We start from the raw sequence: 16,007 nt of genomic DNA on the forward strand, positions 1-16,007 counted from the left end.
ATAAATTCTAGCGGCTTCAAATCAAGCAGGAGAAAGCTGGCAGGCCCATTTGTGAGAGAATGGGTCTGTGTGGTCAGTGTGTACCATATAAAAAAATCCTGCAGCATGCAGTGCACAATGAGAAAAAAAAAAACTCCGACCGTTTTTTTTAATTAAAATGCCGACTTTGTGGTCTATTTTCGTATAGTATTTATGGTTGTATTCTTGTTTTCTTGGTCTCATTTGATAGAATGGAAAACATATTATAGAAATGGAGGTGATTTTGATTGGTTTTACTATGAAAAGAACCTTGAAATTTAGCCCAGGGGAAATGTTTGATATTTGCCGATGTTCAAAAGTAAACAAATGATGTCATTGTCCAATAAATGTCAACTAGCCACTCTAATATGCAGTCATGAATGGGTTGACATTGTGTATACAATTATTACAATATTGCAGTAGTCTGGAAACATAAACACATATGCAGTTTAATGTGATCCTTTATTGACAACGTTTCACCCACACAGTGGACTTTTTCAAGTCACAAACAGATCTGTTTGTGAATTGAAAAAGTCCACTGTGTGGGTGAAACGTTGTCATTAAAGGATCACATTAAACCGCATATGTGTTTATGTTTCCATATTGTCGATATTTTATACCATTTATTGTCATTGCAGTAGTCTGCATAACAGTAAATCTTCTATTTTTTGTTTGAATAAAAATTCAAAATAGAAAGCAAGAGTAATATCAGAGGGGCCTGGAGACATGACTGATGAATAAAGAAAATGTTATTTTAGAGCCAGGAATGTCTGCATTGTTCATTCTGGACACTATTTTGAAATTGTCATATTTTTTAATTTTTGTGAAATTGGCCAAATTGCAAATTTCTGACCACATTATTGGATATTTGAAATCGGTAAATGGGCAGTTTCTTGTACTCAATCGATAGAAAAAATGGAGTTCTAAAGAAATAGCTATGAGTTTGGTCAACTGGAACAATGGAATTAGCTGAAAATAGGGCTCAGAGTGGATGAAATCGCCGATTTGTAAATATCACCGAGAGCGTAATTCCGCCGGTTTTCCATCAAATTTTTTTTTTTGGTGTCATTACAATTGGGAAAAGATTCTCTATCATTTCATAAGAAAAAATAATTTTTTTTTTAAATTTTTGCGACACCAGGAGACACCTCACGATTGGAGGTTGCGACAGTCAAGGGGTTAAAAGCAGTTTACAATAACAGATAATTATATGGACATTATTACAAGTAATGCTACAAGTGGAATAATAATAATAATAATAATAATAATAATAATAATAATAATAATAACAATAATAGTTTATTAGGACATGATACATAGTTGTACAAGGTATTATAGTAGTTGGGTGTACATGTCAAGAGGAAGGATGGGTGAGGATGTTACAGTACTGTAAGTGGAAAGTACAGTGATTGTACTGTGAAGGGTGAGGATGTTACAGTACTGGAAGTGGGAGGTACAGTGACTGTACTGTGAAGGATGAGTGAGGATGTTACAGTACTGTAAGTGGAAAGTACAGTGACTGTACTGTGAAGGGTGAGTGAGGATGTTACAGTACTGGAAGTGGAAAGTACAGTGACTGTACTGTGAAGGATGAGTGAGGATGTTACAGTACTGTAAGTGGAAAGTACAGTGACTGTACTGTGAAGGATGAGTGAGGATGTTACAGTACTGTAAGTGGAAAGTACAGTGATTGTACTGTGAAGGGTGAGTGAGGATGTTACAGTACTGGAAGTGGAAAGTACAGTGACTGTATTGTGAAGGGTGAGTGAGGATGTTACAGTACTGGAAGTGGAAAGTACAGTGACTGTACTGTGAAGGATGAGTGAGGATGTTACAGTACTGGAAGTGGGAGGTACAGTGACTGTACTGTGAAGGATGAGTGAGGATGTTACAGTACTGGAAGTGGGAGGTACAGTGACTGTACTCTGAAGGATGAGTGAGGATGTTAGTCTTGGAGGTGGGAAGTACAGTGACTGTACTGTGAAGGGTGAGTGAGGATGTTACAGTACTGTAAGTGGAAAGTACAGTGATTGTACTGTGAAGGGTGAGTGAGGATGTTACAGTACTGTAAGTGGAAAGTACAGTGACTGTACTGTGAAGGGTGAGTGAGGATGTTACAGTACTGGAAGTGGGAGGTACAGTGACTGTACTGTAAAGGATGAGTGAGGATGTTACAGTACTGGAAGTGGGAGGTACAGTGACTGTACTCTGAAGGATGAGTGAGGATGTTACAGTACTGGAAGTGGGAGGTACAGTGACTGACTCTGAAGGATGAGTGAGGATGTTAGTCCTGGAGGTGGGAAGTACAGTGACTGTACTGTAAAGGATGAGTGAGGATGTTACAGTAATGGAAGTGGGAGGTACAGTGACTGTACTCTGAAGGATGAGTGAGGATGTTAGTCCTTGAGGTGGGAAGTACAGTGACTGTACTGCAAAGGGTGAATGAAGATGTTACAGTCCTGGAGGTCATCTGTGGTGTCAGCACACATCTAATAAGTGACTAAAAGAATAATGGTGAGTTTCTTTTTTGTTCTACCAGGCAGGAGACAGCCAACATGATATGGGCTATTATGAACTGAGAATCTTACCAAAACAAGTAGTGTGTGTTTCGTGTGTTGTGTAGATGTTGGTGCATATATTTACAACTTAGGTAATGTTTGGCTCTGTCAGTAGGGTTGTGTAAGTATGAGTACAGCAGAGGTTGGGAAGCTGACTTGTCAGGCAAGGCTGGTTGGCTAAGGGCTTAGGCAATCCCCCCACAGACTAGCTTATCTGGCTTGGTTTAAGTTGCAGACTCGGATCAACTCCTCGAAAATATGCAAATAAGCAGAGTAAGACACAAAACTGACCAGGAAATTGTGCAGACAGGCTGGTGGATGCTGGCTTGGGGCTGTAGGTACCGTTGTCTCTCTGCAGGCCTAGCACGTGGCCACACAAAATGTCCACCGGCTTGTAGAAGATTATCTCTTTATATCGCCATAATTCTCAGAATTACGCTCCCACGCTGCCACCAATTATTGTGTGGGATTCCTTGGAGATATGATGGTTGAAGTAAAACACTCTTGGTTGGGTGGTAACACTATATTGGCAGAGTCGTGAGGGGAAACCCAGGCCTACCTGTTTTGCTTTATGCCTATACTGGAACTGAGGAGGAGGCCTGTGGGCAAGCGCTCACATGTGCGGCTTCTTGATGTCACAAACTACCCACTGAGCTTAGCCAGGGACCCTACAAATATAATATGGATGATACAACTTACGATATACTATACAAGCATATTGCATAGGAATTCAATAACCCTACTGGCAGTTATGTATCAACACAAGTGTGTGTTAACGTGTGTTGTGTAGATGTTCGTGCATATAGTTGAACCCTGAGTGACATTTGGTTATGTTACAGGTTGGTAACTTGTACGGTGATGGTGTGACATTGAACCAGACCAAGCAACATCAGCAGCAGCAGCAGCAGCAGCAGCAGCAGCAGCAGCAGCAGCAGCAGCAGCAGCAGCAACAGCAGCAACAACAGCAGCAGCAGCAGCAGCAGCAGCAGCAGCAGCAGCAGCAGCAGCAGCAGCAGCCGCCGCCGCAGCAGCAGCCGCAGCAGCAGCCGCAGCAGCCGCATCCACAGCAGCCGCATCCACAGCAGCCGCATCCACAGCAGCAGCCGCCACCGCAGCAGCAGCCTCAACAGCAGCAGCAGCCGCCACCGCAGCAGCAGCCGCCACCCTCACAACATCAGCATCAGCAGCAGCAGCAGCATCAACAGGAGCAGCATGGGCAGCATCAACAAACACAAAAAATTAGTAGTACTAGCACCACCACAACCTCAGGACACCATCACCACCACCATCACCACCATCACCATCACTCAACCAGAGGTAACTCAACCACTCTTGTTTGTTGCTTCCCTCACCTCTTATATAACACACTGGTTTATCTTGCTTCCTTCACCTCTTATATAACACACTGGTTTATCTTGCTTCCTTCACCTCTTATATAACACACTGGTTTATATTGCTTCCCTCACCTCTTATATAACACACTGGTTTATCTTGCTTCCTTCACCTCTTATATAACACACTGGTTTATATTGCTTCCTTCACCTCTTGTATAACACACTGGTTTATCTTGCTTCCTTCACCTCTTATATAACACACTGGTTTATATTGCTTCCTTCACCTCCTATATAACACACTGGTTTATCTTGCTTCCTTCACCTCCTATATAACACACTGGTTTATATTGCTTCCTTCACCTCTTATATAACACACTGGTTTATCTTGCTTCCTTCACCTCTTATATAACACACTGGTTTATCTTGCTTCCTTCACCTCTTATATAACACTGGTTTATCTTGCTTCTCTCACCTCTTATATAACACACTGGTTTATATTGCTTCCTTCACCTCTTATATAACACACTGGTTTATCTTGCTTCCTTCACCTCTTATATAACACACTGGTTTATCTTGCTTCTCTCACCTCTTGTATAACACACTGGTTTATCTTGCTTCCTTCACCTCTTATATAACACACTGGTTTATCTTGCTTCCTTCACTTCTTATATAACACACTGGTTTATATTGCTTCCCTCACCTCTTATATAACACACTGGTTTATCTTGCTTCCTTCACCTCGTATATAACACACTGGTTTATCTTGCTTCTCTCACCTCTTATAAACACACTGGTTTATCTTGCTTCCTTCACCTCTTATATAACACACTGGTTTATATTGCTTTCTTCACCTCTTATATAACACTGGTTTATCTTGCTTCTCTCACCTCTTATAAAACACACTGGTTTATCTTGCTTCCTTCACCTCTTATATAACACACTGGTTTATATTGCTTCCTTCACCTCTTATATAACACACTGGTTTATCTTGCTTCCTTCACCTCTTATATAACACACTGGTTTATATTGCTTCTCTCACCTCTTATAAAACACACTGGTTTATCTTGCTTCCTTCACCTCTTATATAACACACTGGTTTATATTGCTTCCTTCACCTCTTATATAACACTGGTTTATATTGCTTCCTTCACCTCTTATATAACACTGGTTTATCTTGCTTCCTTCACCTCTTATATAACACACTGGTTTATATTGCTTCCTTCACCTCTTATATAACACTGGTTTATATTGCTTCCCTCACCTCTTATATAACACACTGGTTTATCTTGCTTCCTTCACCTCTTATATAACACAATGGTTTATATTGCTTCCCTCACCTCTTATATAACACACTGGTTTATCTTGCTTCCTTCACCTCTTATATAACACAATGGTTTATATTGCTTCCCTCACCTCTTATATAACACACTGGTTTATATTGCTTCCTTCACCTCTTATATAACACACTGGTTTATATTGCTTCTCTCACCTCTTATAAAACACACTGGTTTATCTTGCTTCCTTCACCTCTTATATAACACACTGGTTTATATTGCTTCCTTCACCTCTTATATAACACTGGTTTATATTGCTTCCTTCACCTCTTATATAACACTGGTTTATCTTGCTTCCTTCACCTCTTATATAACACACTGGTTTATATTGCTTCCTTCACCTCTTATATAACACTGGTTTATATTGCTTCCCTCACCTCTTATATAACACACTGGTTTATCTTGCTTCCTTCACCTCTTATATAACACACTGGTTTATCTTGCTTCCTTCACCTCTTATATAAAACACTGGTTTATATTGCTTCCCTCGCCTCTTATATAACACTGGTTTATCTTGCTTCCTTCATGTCTTATATAACACACTGGTTTATCTTGCTTCCTTCACCTCTTATATAACACACTGGTTTATCTTGCTTCTCTCACCTCTTATATAACACACTGGTTTATCTTGCTTCCTTCACCTCTTATATAACACACTGGTTTATCTTGCTTCCTTCACCTCTTATATAACACACTGGTTTATCTTGCTTCCTTCACCTCTTATATAACACACTGGTTTATCTTGCTTCCTTCACCTCTTATATAACACACTGGTTTATCTTGCTTCTCTCACCTCTTATATAACACACTGGTTTATCTTGCTTCCTTCACCTCTTATATAACACACTGGTTTATCTTGCTTCCTTCACCTCTTATATAACACACTGGTTTATCTTGTTTCTTTCACTTCTTATATAACACACTGGTTTATATTGCTTCCTTCACCTCTTATATAACACACTGGTTTATCTTGCTTCTCTCACCTCTTATAAAACACACTGGTTTATCTTGCTTCCTTCACCTCTTATATAACACACTGGTTTATCTTGCTTCCTTCACATCTTATATAACACACTGGTTTATCTTGCTTCCTTCACCTCGTATATAACACACTGGTTTATATTGCTTCCCTCACCTCTTATATAACACACTGGTTTATATTGCTTCCCTCACCTCTTATATAACACACTGGTTTATCTTGCTTATTTCACCTCTTATATAACACACTGGTTTATCTTGCTTCCTTCACCTCTTATATAATACACTGGTTTATATTGCTTCCTTCACCTCTTATATAACACACTGGTTTATCTTGCTTCCTTCACCTCTTATATAACACACTGGTTTATATTGCTTCCCTCACCTCTTATATAACACACTGGTTTATCTTGCTTCCTTCACCTCTTATATAACACACTGGTTTATCTTGCTTCTCTCACCTCTTATATAACACACTGGTTTATCTTGCTTCCTTCACCTCTTATATAACACAATGGTTTATATTGCTTCCCTCACCTCTTATATAACACACTGGTTTATCTTGCTTCCTTCACCTCTTATATAACACAATGGTTTATATTGCTTCCCTCACCTCTTATATAACACACTGGTTTATATTGCTTCCTTCACCTCTTATATAACATGCTGGTTTATCTTGCTTCTCTCACCTCTTATATAACTCACTGGTTTATCTTGCTTCCTTCACCTCTTATATAACACTGGTTTATCTTGCTTCCTTCACCTCTTATATAACACACTGGTTTATATTGCTCCCCTCACCTCTTATATAACACACTGGTTTATCTTGCTTCCTTCACCTCTTATATAACACACTGGTTTATCTTGCTTCTCTCACCTCTTATAAAACACACTGGTTTATCTTGCTTCCTTCACCTCTTATATAGCACACTGGTTTATATAGTGTTATAACAAATACTGTAGTAGTGTTATAACAAGTACTGTAGTGTTATAACAAGTACTGCAGTGTTATAAGAAGTACTGTAGTGTTATAACAAGTACTGTAGTGTTATAACAAGTACTGCAGTGTTATAAGAAGTACTGTAGTGTTATAACAAGTACTGTAGTGTTATAACAAGTACTGTAGTGTTATAACAAGTACTGTAGTGTTATAACAAGTACTGTAGTGTTATAACAAGTACTGTAGTGTTATAACAAGTACTGTAGTGTTATAACAAGTACTGTAGTGTTATAACAAGTACTGTCGTGTTATAACAAGTACTGTAGTGTTATAACAAGTACTGTCGTGTTATAACAAGTACTGTAGTGTTATAACAAGTACTGTAGTGTTATAACAAGTACTGTAGTGTTATAACAAGTACTGTAGTAGTGTTATAACAAGATACAACCAATACTACATTCTAACAAGCAAACTCTGAACATTACAGCAGCCGGCTCAGCCACCACCTACCAACACCAGCAGCACCACCACCAGCCAGTGCAGCAGCAGCAACAGCCGCAGCAGCACCAACACCAGCAGCAGCAGCAGCAACAACAACAACAACAACAGCAGCAGCAGCAGCAGCAGCAGCAGCAGCAGCAGCGTGCATCAACTATCAAACTCTTAGATCCATATCAAAAGTGCTCTACAAAGGTGAAAGTTTTTCCTGGTATTCAGTAATGCCTTTGTGATGACCTGACATATAATACATATAGAATATGTATGATTAATTTGTGTCTTATTTGATGTATGTATATTTTCATGCACAGTAGTACCCTGGTATTCCTGGGTGATACTTTAGAAGAGATACCTGGAGTTTACCTGGAGAGAGTTCCGGGGGTCAACGCCCCCGCGGCCCGGTCTGTGACCAGGCCTCCTGGTGGATCAGAGCCTGATCAACCAGGCTGTTACTGCTGGCTGCACGCAAACCAACGTACGAGCCACAGCCCGGCTGGTCAGGAACCGACTTTAGGTGCTTGTCCAGTGCCAGCTTGAAGACTGCCAGGGGTCTGTTGGTAATCCCCCTTATGTGTGCTGGGAGGCAGTTGAACAGTCTCGGGCCCCTGACACTTATTGTATGGTCTCTTAACGTGCTAGTGACACCCCTGCTTTTCATTGGGGGGATGTTGCATCGTCTGCCAAGTCTTTTGCTTTCGTAGTGAGTGATTTTCGTGTGCAAGTTCGGTACTAGTCCCTCTAGGATTTTCCAGGTGTATATAATCATGTATCTCTCCCGCCTGCATTCCAGGGAATACAGGTTTAGGAACCTCAAGCGCTCCCAGTAATTGAGGTGTTTTATCTCCGTTATGCGTGCCGTGAAGGTTCTCTGTACATTTTCTAGGTCAGCAATATCACCTGCCTTGAAAGGTGCTGTTAAGTGTGCAGCAATATTCCAGCCTTGATAGAACAAGTGACCTGAAGAGTGTCATCATGGGCTTGGCCTCCCTAGTTTTGAAGGTTCTCATTATCCATCCTGTCATTTTTCTAGCAGATTGATACAATGTTATGGTCCTTGAAGGTGAGATCCTCCGACATGATCACTCCCAGGTCTTTGACGTTGGTGTTTCGCTCTATTTTGTGGCCAGAATTTGTTTTGTACTCTGATGAAGATTTAATTTCCTCGTGTTTACCATATCTGAGTAATTGAAATTTCTCATCATTGAACTTCATATTGTTTTCTGCAGCCCACTGAAAGGTTCGGTTGATGTCCGCCTGGAGCCTTGCAGTGTCTGCAATGGAAGACACTGTCATGCAGATTCGGGTGTCATCTGCAAAGGAAGACACGGTGCTGTGGCTGACATCCTTGTCTATGTCGGATATGAGGATGAGGAACAAGATGGGAGCGAGTACTGTGCCTTGTGGAACAGAGCTTTTCACTGTAGCTTCCTCGGACTTTACTCTGTTGACGACTACTCTCTGTGTTCTGTTAGTGAGGAAATTATAGATACATCGACCGACTTTTCCTGTTATTCCTTTAGCACGCGTTTTGTGCGCTATTACACCATGGTCACACTTGTCGAAGGCTTTTGCAAAGTCTGTATATATTACATCTGCATTCTTTTTGTCTTCTAGTGCATCTAGGACCTTGTCGTAGTGATCCAATAGTTGAGACAGACAGGAGCGACCTGTTCTAAACCCATGTTGCCCTGGGTTGTGTAACTGATGGGTTTCTAGATGGGTGGTGATCTTGCTTCTTAGGACCCTCTCAAAGATTTTTATGATATGGGATGTTAGTGCTATCGGTCTGTAGTTCTTTGCTGTTGCTTTACTGCCCCCTTTGTGGAGTGGGGCTATGTCTGTTGTTTTTAGTAACTGTGGGACGACCCCCGTGTCCATGCTCCCTCTCCATAGGATGGTAAAAGGCTCGTGATACATGATATTATATTCCTGGAAGGTACTGGAGGGCCTGGTCCCCAATCTACACACTGCCATAACAACATACTGGAGTGAGAGATATGGGAGGAAGTGCAAAATAAACCCAGTGAGGGGCAGGGGTGCGGTGAGGACAATAAGGAAACACTGTATTAACATCCAGTGTCCCAGACTATTTAACATCTTACCAGTAGATATGAGAAATACGGCTGGTACAAGTGTAGAAGCCTTCAAGAGGAAACTGATCAAGTATCTTCACCAGGTGCCAGATCAACCAGGCTGTGATGGATCTGTGGGGCAGTCAGTCTCCAGCAGCAACAGCCTGGTTGACCAGGCAAGCACCAGACAAGCCTGGCCCATGGCCGGGCTCCGAGAGTAGTGAAACTCTTCAAAGGTATATCAACTGTATACCTATATAGTAGTACCCTGGTATCCTTGGGTGATACTTTCCAAGACCTATACAGTAGTGCCCTGGTATCCCTGGGTGGTATCTTCCAAGACCTATACAGTTGTACCCTGGATGGATAATGAGAATCTTCACAACTAGGGATGCCAAGCCCATGATGATTTTGTTCATATTGCTTGCTCTCTCTAGGCTGGAATACTGCTGTACACTAACTGCCCCCTTCAAGGCAGGGGAAATTGCTGACCTGGAGAGTGTATAAAGAACTTTCACGGCACACATAAGTACGATAATGCGCCTAAATTACTTGCAACAGTTGAAGGCCCTTGATCTGTATTCCCTGGAGCACAGGCGAGAGATATACATAATAATAAATACTTGGAAAATCCTATAGAGATTAGTACCAAACCTGCACTTGAAAATCATTCCCCATGAAAGCAAAAGACTCGGCAGGAGATGCAACATTTCCCCAGTGAAAAGCAGGGGCGCCACGAGTGCACTGAGAGACAACACAATGTGTCCGGGGGCCCAAGACTGTTCAACTGCCTCCCAGCATACATAAGGGGGATTACCAATAGACCCCTGGCTGTCTTCAAGAAGGCATTGGACAGGCACCGAAAGTCAATACCTGACCAACCGGGCTGTGGTTTGTACGTCAATTTGTGTGCAGCCACCAGTAACAGCCTGGTTGATCAGACCCTGATCCACCACGAGGCCTGGTCTCAGGCCGAGCCATGGGGGCGTTGACCCCCAAAACCCTCCCTGGTAAACTCCAGGTATCCCTGGGTGATATCTTTGAAGACCTATACAGTAGTGCCCTGGTATCCCTGGGTGATACCTTTCAAGACCTGTACAATAGTGGCCTAGTATCCCTGGGGATACCCTCCAAGAACTACCGTGGATACTAGTGAACACTGTGTAGAAGTTTTTGGTTTACATACACAGCTGTGATAATGTTAATTGATAAATTATGCACAATAAGTGGAGAATTATCACTTCATCACTGATGGGAAGCACTTTACAGCTTCTCTTAGACTCTGAACAACTGTCACCATCACTACTTTTGTGGTCATTATTAAGCTAAATTAGACCACCATCACTACTTTAATGCTTTGTGGCCATTATTAAGAAAAATTAAGGCTTATTTTCAGGATAACTGAAACCATGGAAACCGAATCCGCAGATACTGGGGTTCTACTGTGTGTATTTTCATGCTGTATATTTTGCCGGTGTATATTTTCACGTATATTTTCACATATTTTCACGTATATTTTCATGTATATTTCCACGTATATTGTCATGTATATATTTCCATGTATATTTTTTCGTGTTGTATAGCGCAAGTGCTTCGACCACAATGGTCACAGTGGCAGTGGAACGTTGGTAGAACACAGCAAGGTAGGGGCCCCAGCAGGTGCCCCAACCACAACTAGCAAGACGGTGGCCCACGGCAAAGTGGCCCTCGGTGGCGGCCAGAACAATGCCACCAAGGGCGGTAACTCCTCGGCCGCAGACGGCGACTATCAGGTGAGTGGAAGAACTACCCTTTTACTACATCTCTTATTGTTACTGTAGTGTAACAAGTACTGTAGGGTTATAACAAGTACTGTAGTGTTATAACAAGTACTGTAGTGTTATAACAAGTACTGTAGTGTTGTAACAAGTACTGTAGTGTTATAACAAGTACTGTAGTGTTATAACAAGTACTGTAGTAGTGTTATAACAAGTACTGTAGTGTTATAACAAGTACTGTAGTGTTATAACAAGTACTGTAGTGTTATAACAAGTACTGTAGTGTTATAACAAGTACTGTAGTGTTATAACAAGTACTGTAGTGTTATAACAAGTACTGTAGTGTTATAACAAGTACTGTAGTGTTATAACAAGTACTGTAGTGTTATAACAAGTACTGTAGTGTTATAACAAGTACTGTAGTGTTATAACAAGTACTGTAGTGTTATACCAAGTACTGTAGTGTTATAACAAGTACTGTAGTGTTATAACAAGTACTGTAGTGTTATAACAAGTACTGTAGTGTTATAACAAGTACTGTAGTGTTATACCAAGTACTGTAGTGTTATAACAAGTACTGTAGTGTTATAACAAGTACTGTAGTGTTATAACAAGTACTGTAGTGTTATAACAAGTACTGTAGTGTTATAACAAGTACTGTAGTGTTATAACAAGTACTGTAGTGTTATAACAAGTACTGTAGTGTTATACCAAGTACTGTAGTATTATAACAAATACTGAAGTGTTACCACTACTACTAGATACTACTGTACTGTTCATTTATAACAAGTGCTTATTGATGCTAATGTTGGTACTTTCCGAACCATACTATGCAAGGTATTGCTGTATCGTAAGCTGACAATATCCTAAGTTGAAAATATTGTAAGTTATAAATATCGTTATGTTGAATATGAATAGATAGTAAATAACGGCTGTCACTGAGTAAGTCAGTAAACAAAAAATTTCTGTAACTAAATACCAATATTGAAAAGTTAATGAATGAATACAAGTTTATTGTGTCAACAAATGTACAGTAGTGAATATTCATCATTGATGCACCATTGTAAAGTTAGAATGTTGTAAGGCAAACCATCATAAAGGAAGAAGCATTGCTACTATAATGTTCTAACATACCATACACGGGCAGATCTACTATGAAACCAGTGAAGCTTAAGCTTGAGGGCCTGTAGTCCTGGAGGGGCCCCAAAAGCCAATTTAGTCCACATTGCTTAAAAATTTTGGGTGTACCATATGAGAAAGGTTGTTAAATAATAATAATAATTATTAGGGTGTTCGGGAGAGGGGTGGGATTAAATTATGGAGAGTCAAATACAAAATGGGAATTGACACAGTTACTTTTTGTTGATGATACTGTGCTTATGGGAGATTCTAAAGAAAAATTGCAAAGGTTAGTGGATGAGTTTGGGAGTGTGTGTAAATGTAGAAAGTTGAAAGTGAACATAGAAAAGAGTAAGGTGATGAGGGTATCAAATGATTTAGATAAAGAAAAATTGGATATCAAATTGGGGAGGAGGAGGAGTATGGAAGAAGTGAGTGTTTTCACATATTTGGCAGTTGATGTGTCAGTGGATGGATTTGTGAAGGATGGGGTTAATCATAGAATTGATGAAGGAAAAAAGGTGAGTGGTGCATTGAGGTATATGTGGAGTCAAAAGATGTTATCTATGGAGGCAAAGAAGGGAATGTATGAAAGTATAGTAGTACCAACACTTATATGGGTGTGAAGTTTGGGTTGTAAATGCTGCAGCAAGGAGGCGGTTGGAGGCAGTGGAGACGTCCTGTCTAAGGGCAATGTGTGGTGTAAATATTATGCAGAAAATTCAGAGTGTGGAAATTAGGAGAAGGTGTGGAGTTAATAAAAGTATTAGTTAGAAGGCTGAAGAGGGGTTGTTGAGGTGGTTTGGTCATTTAGAGAGAATGGATCAAAGTAGAATGACATGGAGAGCATATAGATCTGTAGGGGAAGGAAGGCGGGGTAGGGGTCATCCTCAAAAAGGTTGGAGGGAGGGGGTTGGACTTCCAACAAGTGTGCATGAGCATGTTAGATAGGACTGAATGGAGACAAATGGTTTTTGGGACCTGACGATCTGTTGGAGTGTGAGCAGGGTAATATTTAGTGAAGGGAGTCAAGGAAACCGGTTATTTTTATATAGCCGGACTTGAGTACTGGAAATGGGAAGTACAATGCTTGCACTTTAACCCATTGAGGGTTTCGGCCGTACTAGTACGGCTTACGACCCAGGGTTTTTGACGTACTAGTACGCCTAAATTCTAGTGCCCTCAAGTCTAGTGGGAGAAAGCTGGTAGGCCTACATATGAAAGAATGGGTCTATGTGGTCAGTGTGCGCAGTATAAAAAAAAATCCTGCAGCACACAGTGCATAATGAGAAAAAAAAACTTTGACCGTTTTTTTGGCGACTTTGCACTGTATTTTCGCATGGTATTTATTGTTGTATTCTAGTTTTCTTGGTCTCATTTTATAGAATGGAAGACATACTACAGAAATAGAGATGATTTTGACTGGTTTTACAATGAAAAGTACCTTGAAATTGAGCTCAAAGTAGCAGAAATGTTCGATTTTTACCAAAGTTCAAAAGTAAACAAATCATGCTATGTCCAATACACATCAGCTGGTGAGTCTGTTCTTTCGCAAGTGCGTCAATATTATTTATACCATTTCTACACTAATGCAGTAGTCTGCATAATAGTAAATCTTCTATTTTTTATAGAATAAAAATTCAAAGTGGAAAGCAAAAGAATGTAAGAGGGGCCTTGAGATGTGACTAATGAACAGAGGAAATGTCATTTTAGTGCCAGGAATGTATTTCTTGTTTGTTCTGGACCCTATTCGGAAATTGGCATCTTTTGAAATTTGTGTGAAATTGGCAAAATTGCTAAATTCTGACCACTGTACTGGATAGTTGAAACTGATAAATTGGTGGTTTCTTGCACTCATTCGATAGAAAAAATGGAGTTCTAGCGAAATATCCATGTTTTTTGTTGACTAGTACAGTGGAATTGGCCGAAAATGGGGCTCAAAGTGGGCAAAATCGCCAATGCGTAAACATCGACGAGACCACTAACTTCACAAGAGCATAATTCAAACTTTTGGTGTCATTATGATCGGGAAAAGATTCTCTATCTTTTCATACGAGAAAATTATTTTTTTTTTTAAATTTCGCCGACCCTGAGAACGAGTCTGAGAGGGCCTGTCGACCCTCAAAGGGTTAAAGGAGGGGTTTGGGATATTGGCAGTTTGGAGGGATATGTTATATATCTTTATTTATGCTTCTAAACTGTTGTATCTGGGCGCCTCTGCAAAAACACTGATTATGTACGAGTGATGTGAGTGTTGAATGATGAAAGTATTTTCCTTTTGGGGATTTTCTTTTTGGGTCACCCTGCCTCGGTGGGAGACGGTTGACTTGTTGAAAAAAAAAAATCACATTCATATTCGGCTTACAATATTTTTTACTTGCGATATTTTTGAACTGCAGTATTTTTGACTTGCGATATTTTTGACTTATGATATTTTTGACTAATGATGAGTTCATCAGAGTGTAACTCCGTGGTAAGTCAAGCACCTGTATACAGATCAAATAATCTCTTGAGTTACTGTTTCCATGGGGGTTATTATTGAACATTCTTCTCTTTATTCACTGCCAGTCATTCATAATGACTTGGATTTCCATTGTAAATGTCACCTAAATTTTTGTTTCAGTTGGTACAGCATGAAGTACTGTACTCGCTCACAGCGCAGTACGAGGTGCTGGAGTTCCTTGGCCGCGGCACCTTTGGCCAAGTGGTCAAGTGCTGGAAGAAGGGCACCAATGACATCGTGGCAATCAAAATCCTCAAGAACCACCCCTCCTACGCCAGGCAGGGCCAGATTGAGGTACTGTTCTGTGCTTGTTGTTATACCACTTTATTTTATTCTCTTGTTTCCTTGGTTGTGGATGGGTAGTAGACAGCAACCATTCAAGAAGGTATCATACTTCTGTCATATGAGTTGGTAGACAGCAACCATGCAAGTGGAACTTCATTTGTGGATGGGCAGTAGGTTGATAAACAGCAACCATGCAAGGAGGTACTATACTCCTTTCAAATGAGTGTTGCATGATAATTTATTGGAGTGTATATTTAGAGAGGATAGAATAAAATAGAATGACTTAGAGGGTGTATAAATCTGTAGTGGAAAGAAAACAATGTAGGGGTCAGCCTAGGAAAGGATGGAGGGAGGGGGTAAAAGAGGTTTTGTGTGCAAGGGGCTTGGACATACAGCAGGCATGTGTGAGTGTGTTACATAGGAGTGAATGGAGACAAATGGTTTTTGGAACTTGACATGTTGGAGTATGAGCAGGGAAGGGATTCATGGAAACTGGTTAGCCAGACTTAAGTCCTGGAGGTAGGCAGTACTACAATGCTTGTACTCTAAAGGAGCGGTTTGGGATATTTGCTGTTTGGAGTGGCATCTAAACTGTCGTATCTATGTGTGTC

At 40.5% G+C, this 16,007-nt stretch overlaps 1 protein-coding gene across 7 annotated transcripts in view; it reads left to right on the top strand.

The window, feature by feature from the left end:
• Positions 1–16,007, top strand: part of Hipk (Homeodomain interacting protein kinase) — a 160,087-nt gene that overhangs the window by 51,074 nt on the left and 93,006 nt on the right. For all 7 annotated transcript variants that reach the window (XM_070092997.1, XM_070092989.1, XM_070092967.1 and 4 more), the window contains 4 exons: positions 3,416–3,893; positions 7,650–7,855; positions 11,316–11,504; positions 15,232–15,405. In XM_070092997.1, the coding sequence (XP_069949098.1) occupies positions 3,416–3,893; positions 7,650–7,855; positions 11,316–11,504; positions 15,232–15,405 (1,047 nt within the window). The remainder of the gene's footprint in view (positions 1–3,415; positions 3,894–7,649; positions 7,856–11,315; positions 11,505–15,231; positions 15,406–16,007) is intronic.

The sequence above is a fragment of the Cherax quadricarinatus genome, chromosome 3 (assembly GCF_038502225.1).
Source record: "Cherax quadricarinatus isolate ZL_2023a chromosome 3, ASM3850222v1, whole genome shotgun sequence".
Classification (NCBI taxonomy): domain Eukaryota; kingdom Metazoa; phylum Arthropoda; class Malacostraca; order Decapoda; family Parastacidae; genus Cherax; species Cherax quadricarinatus.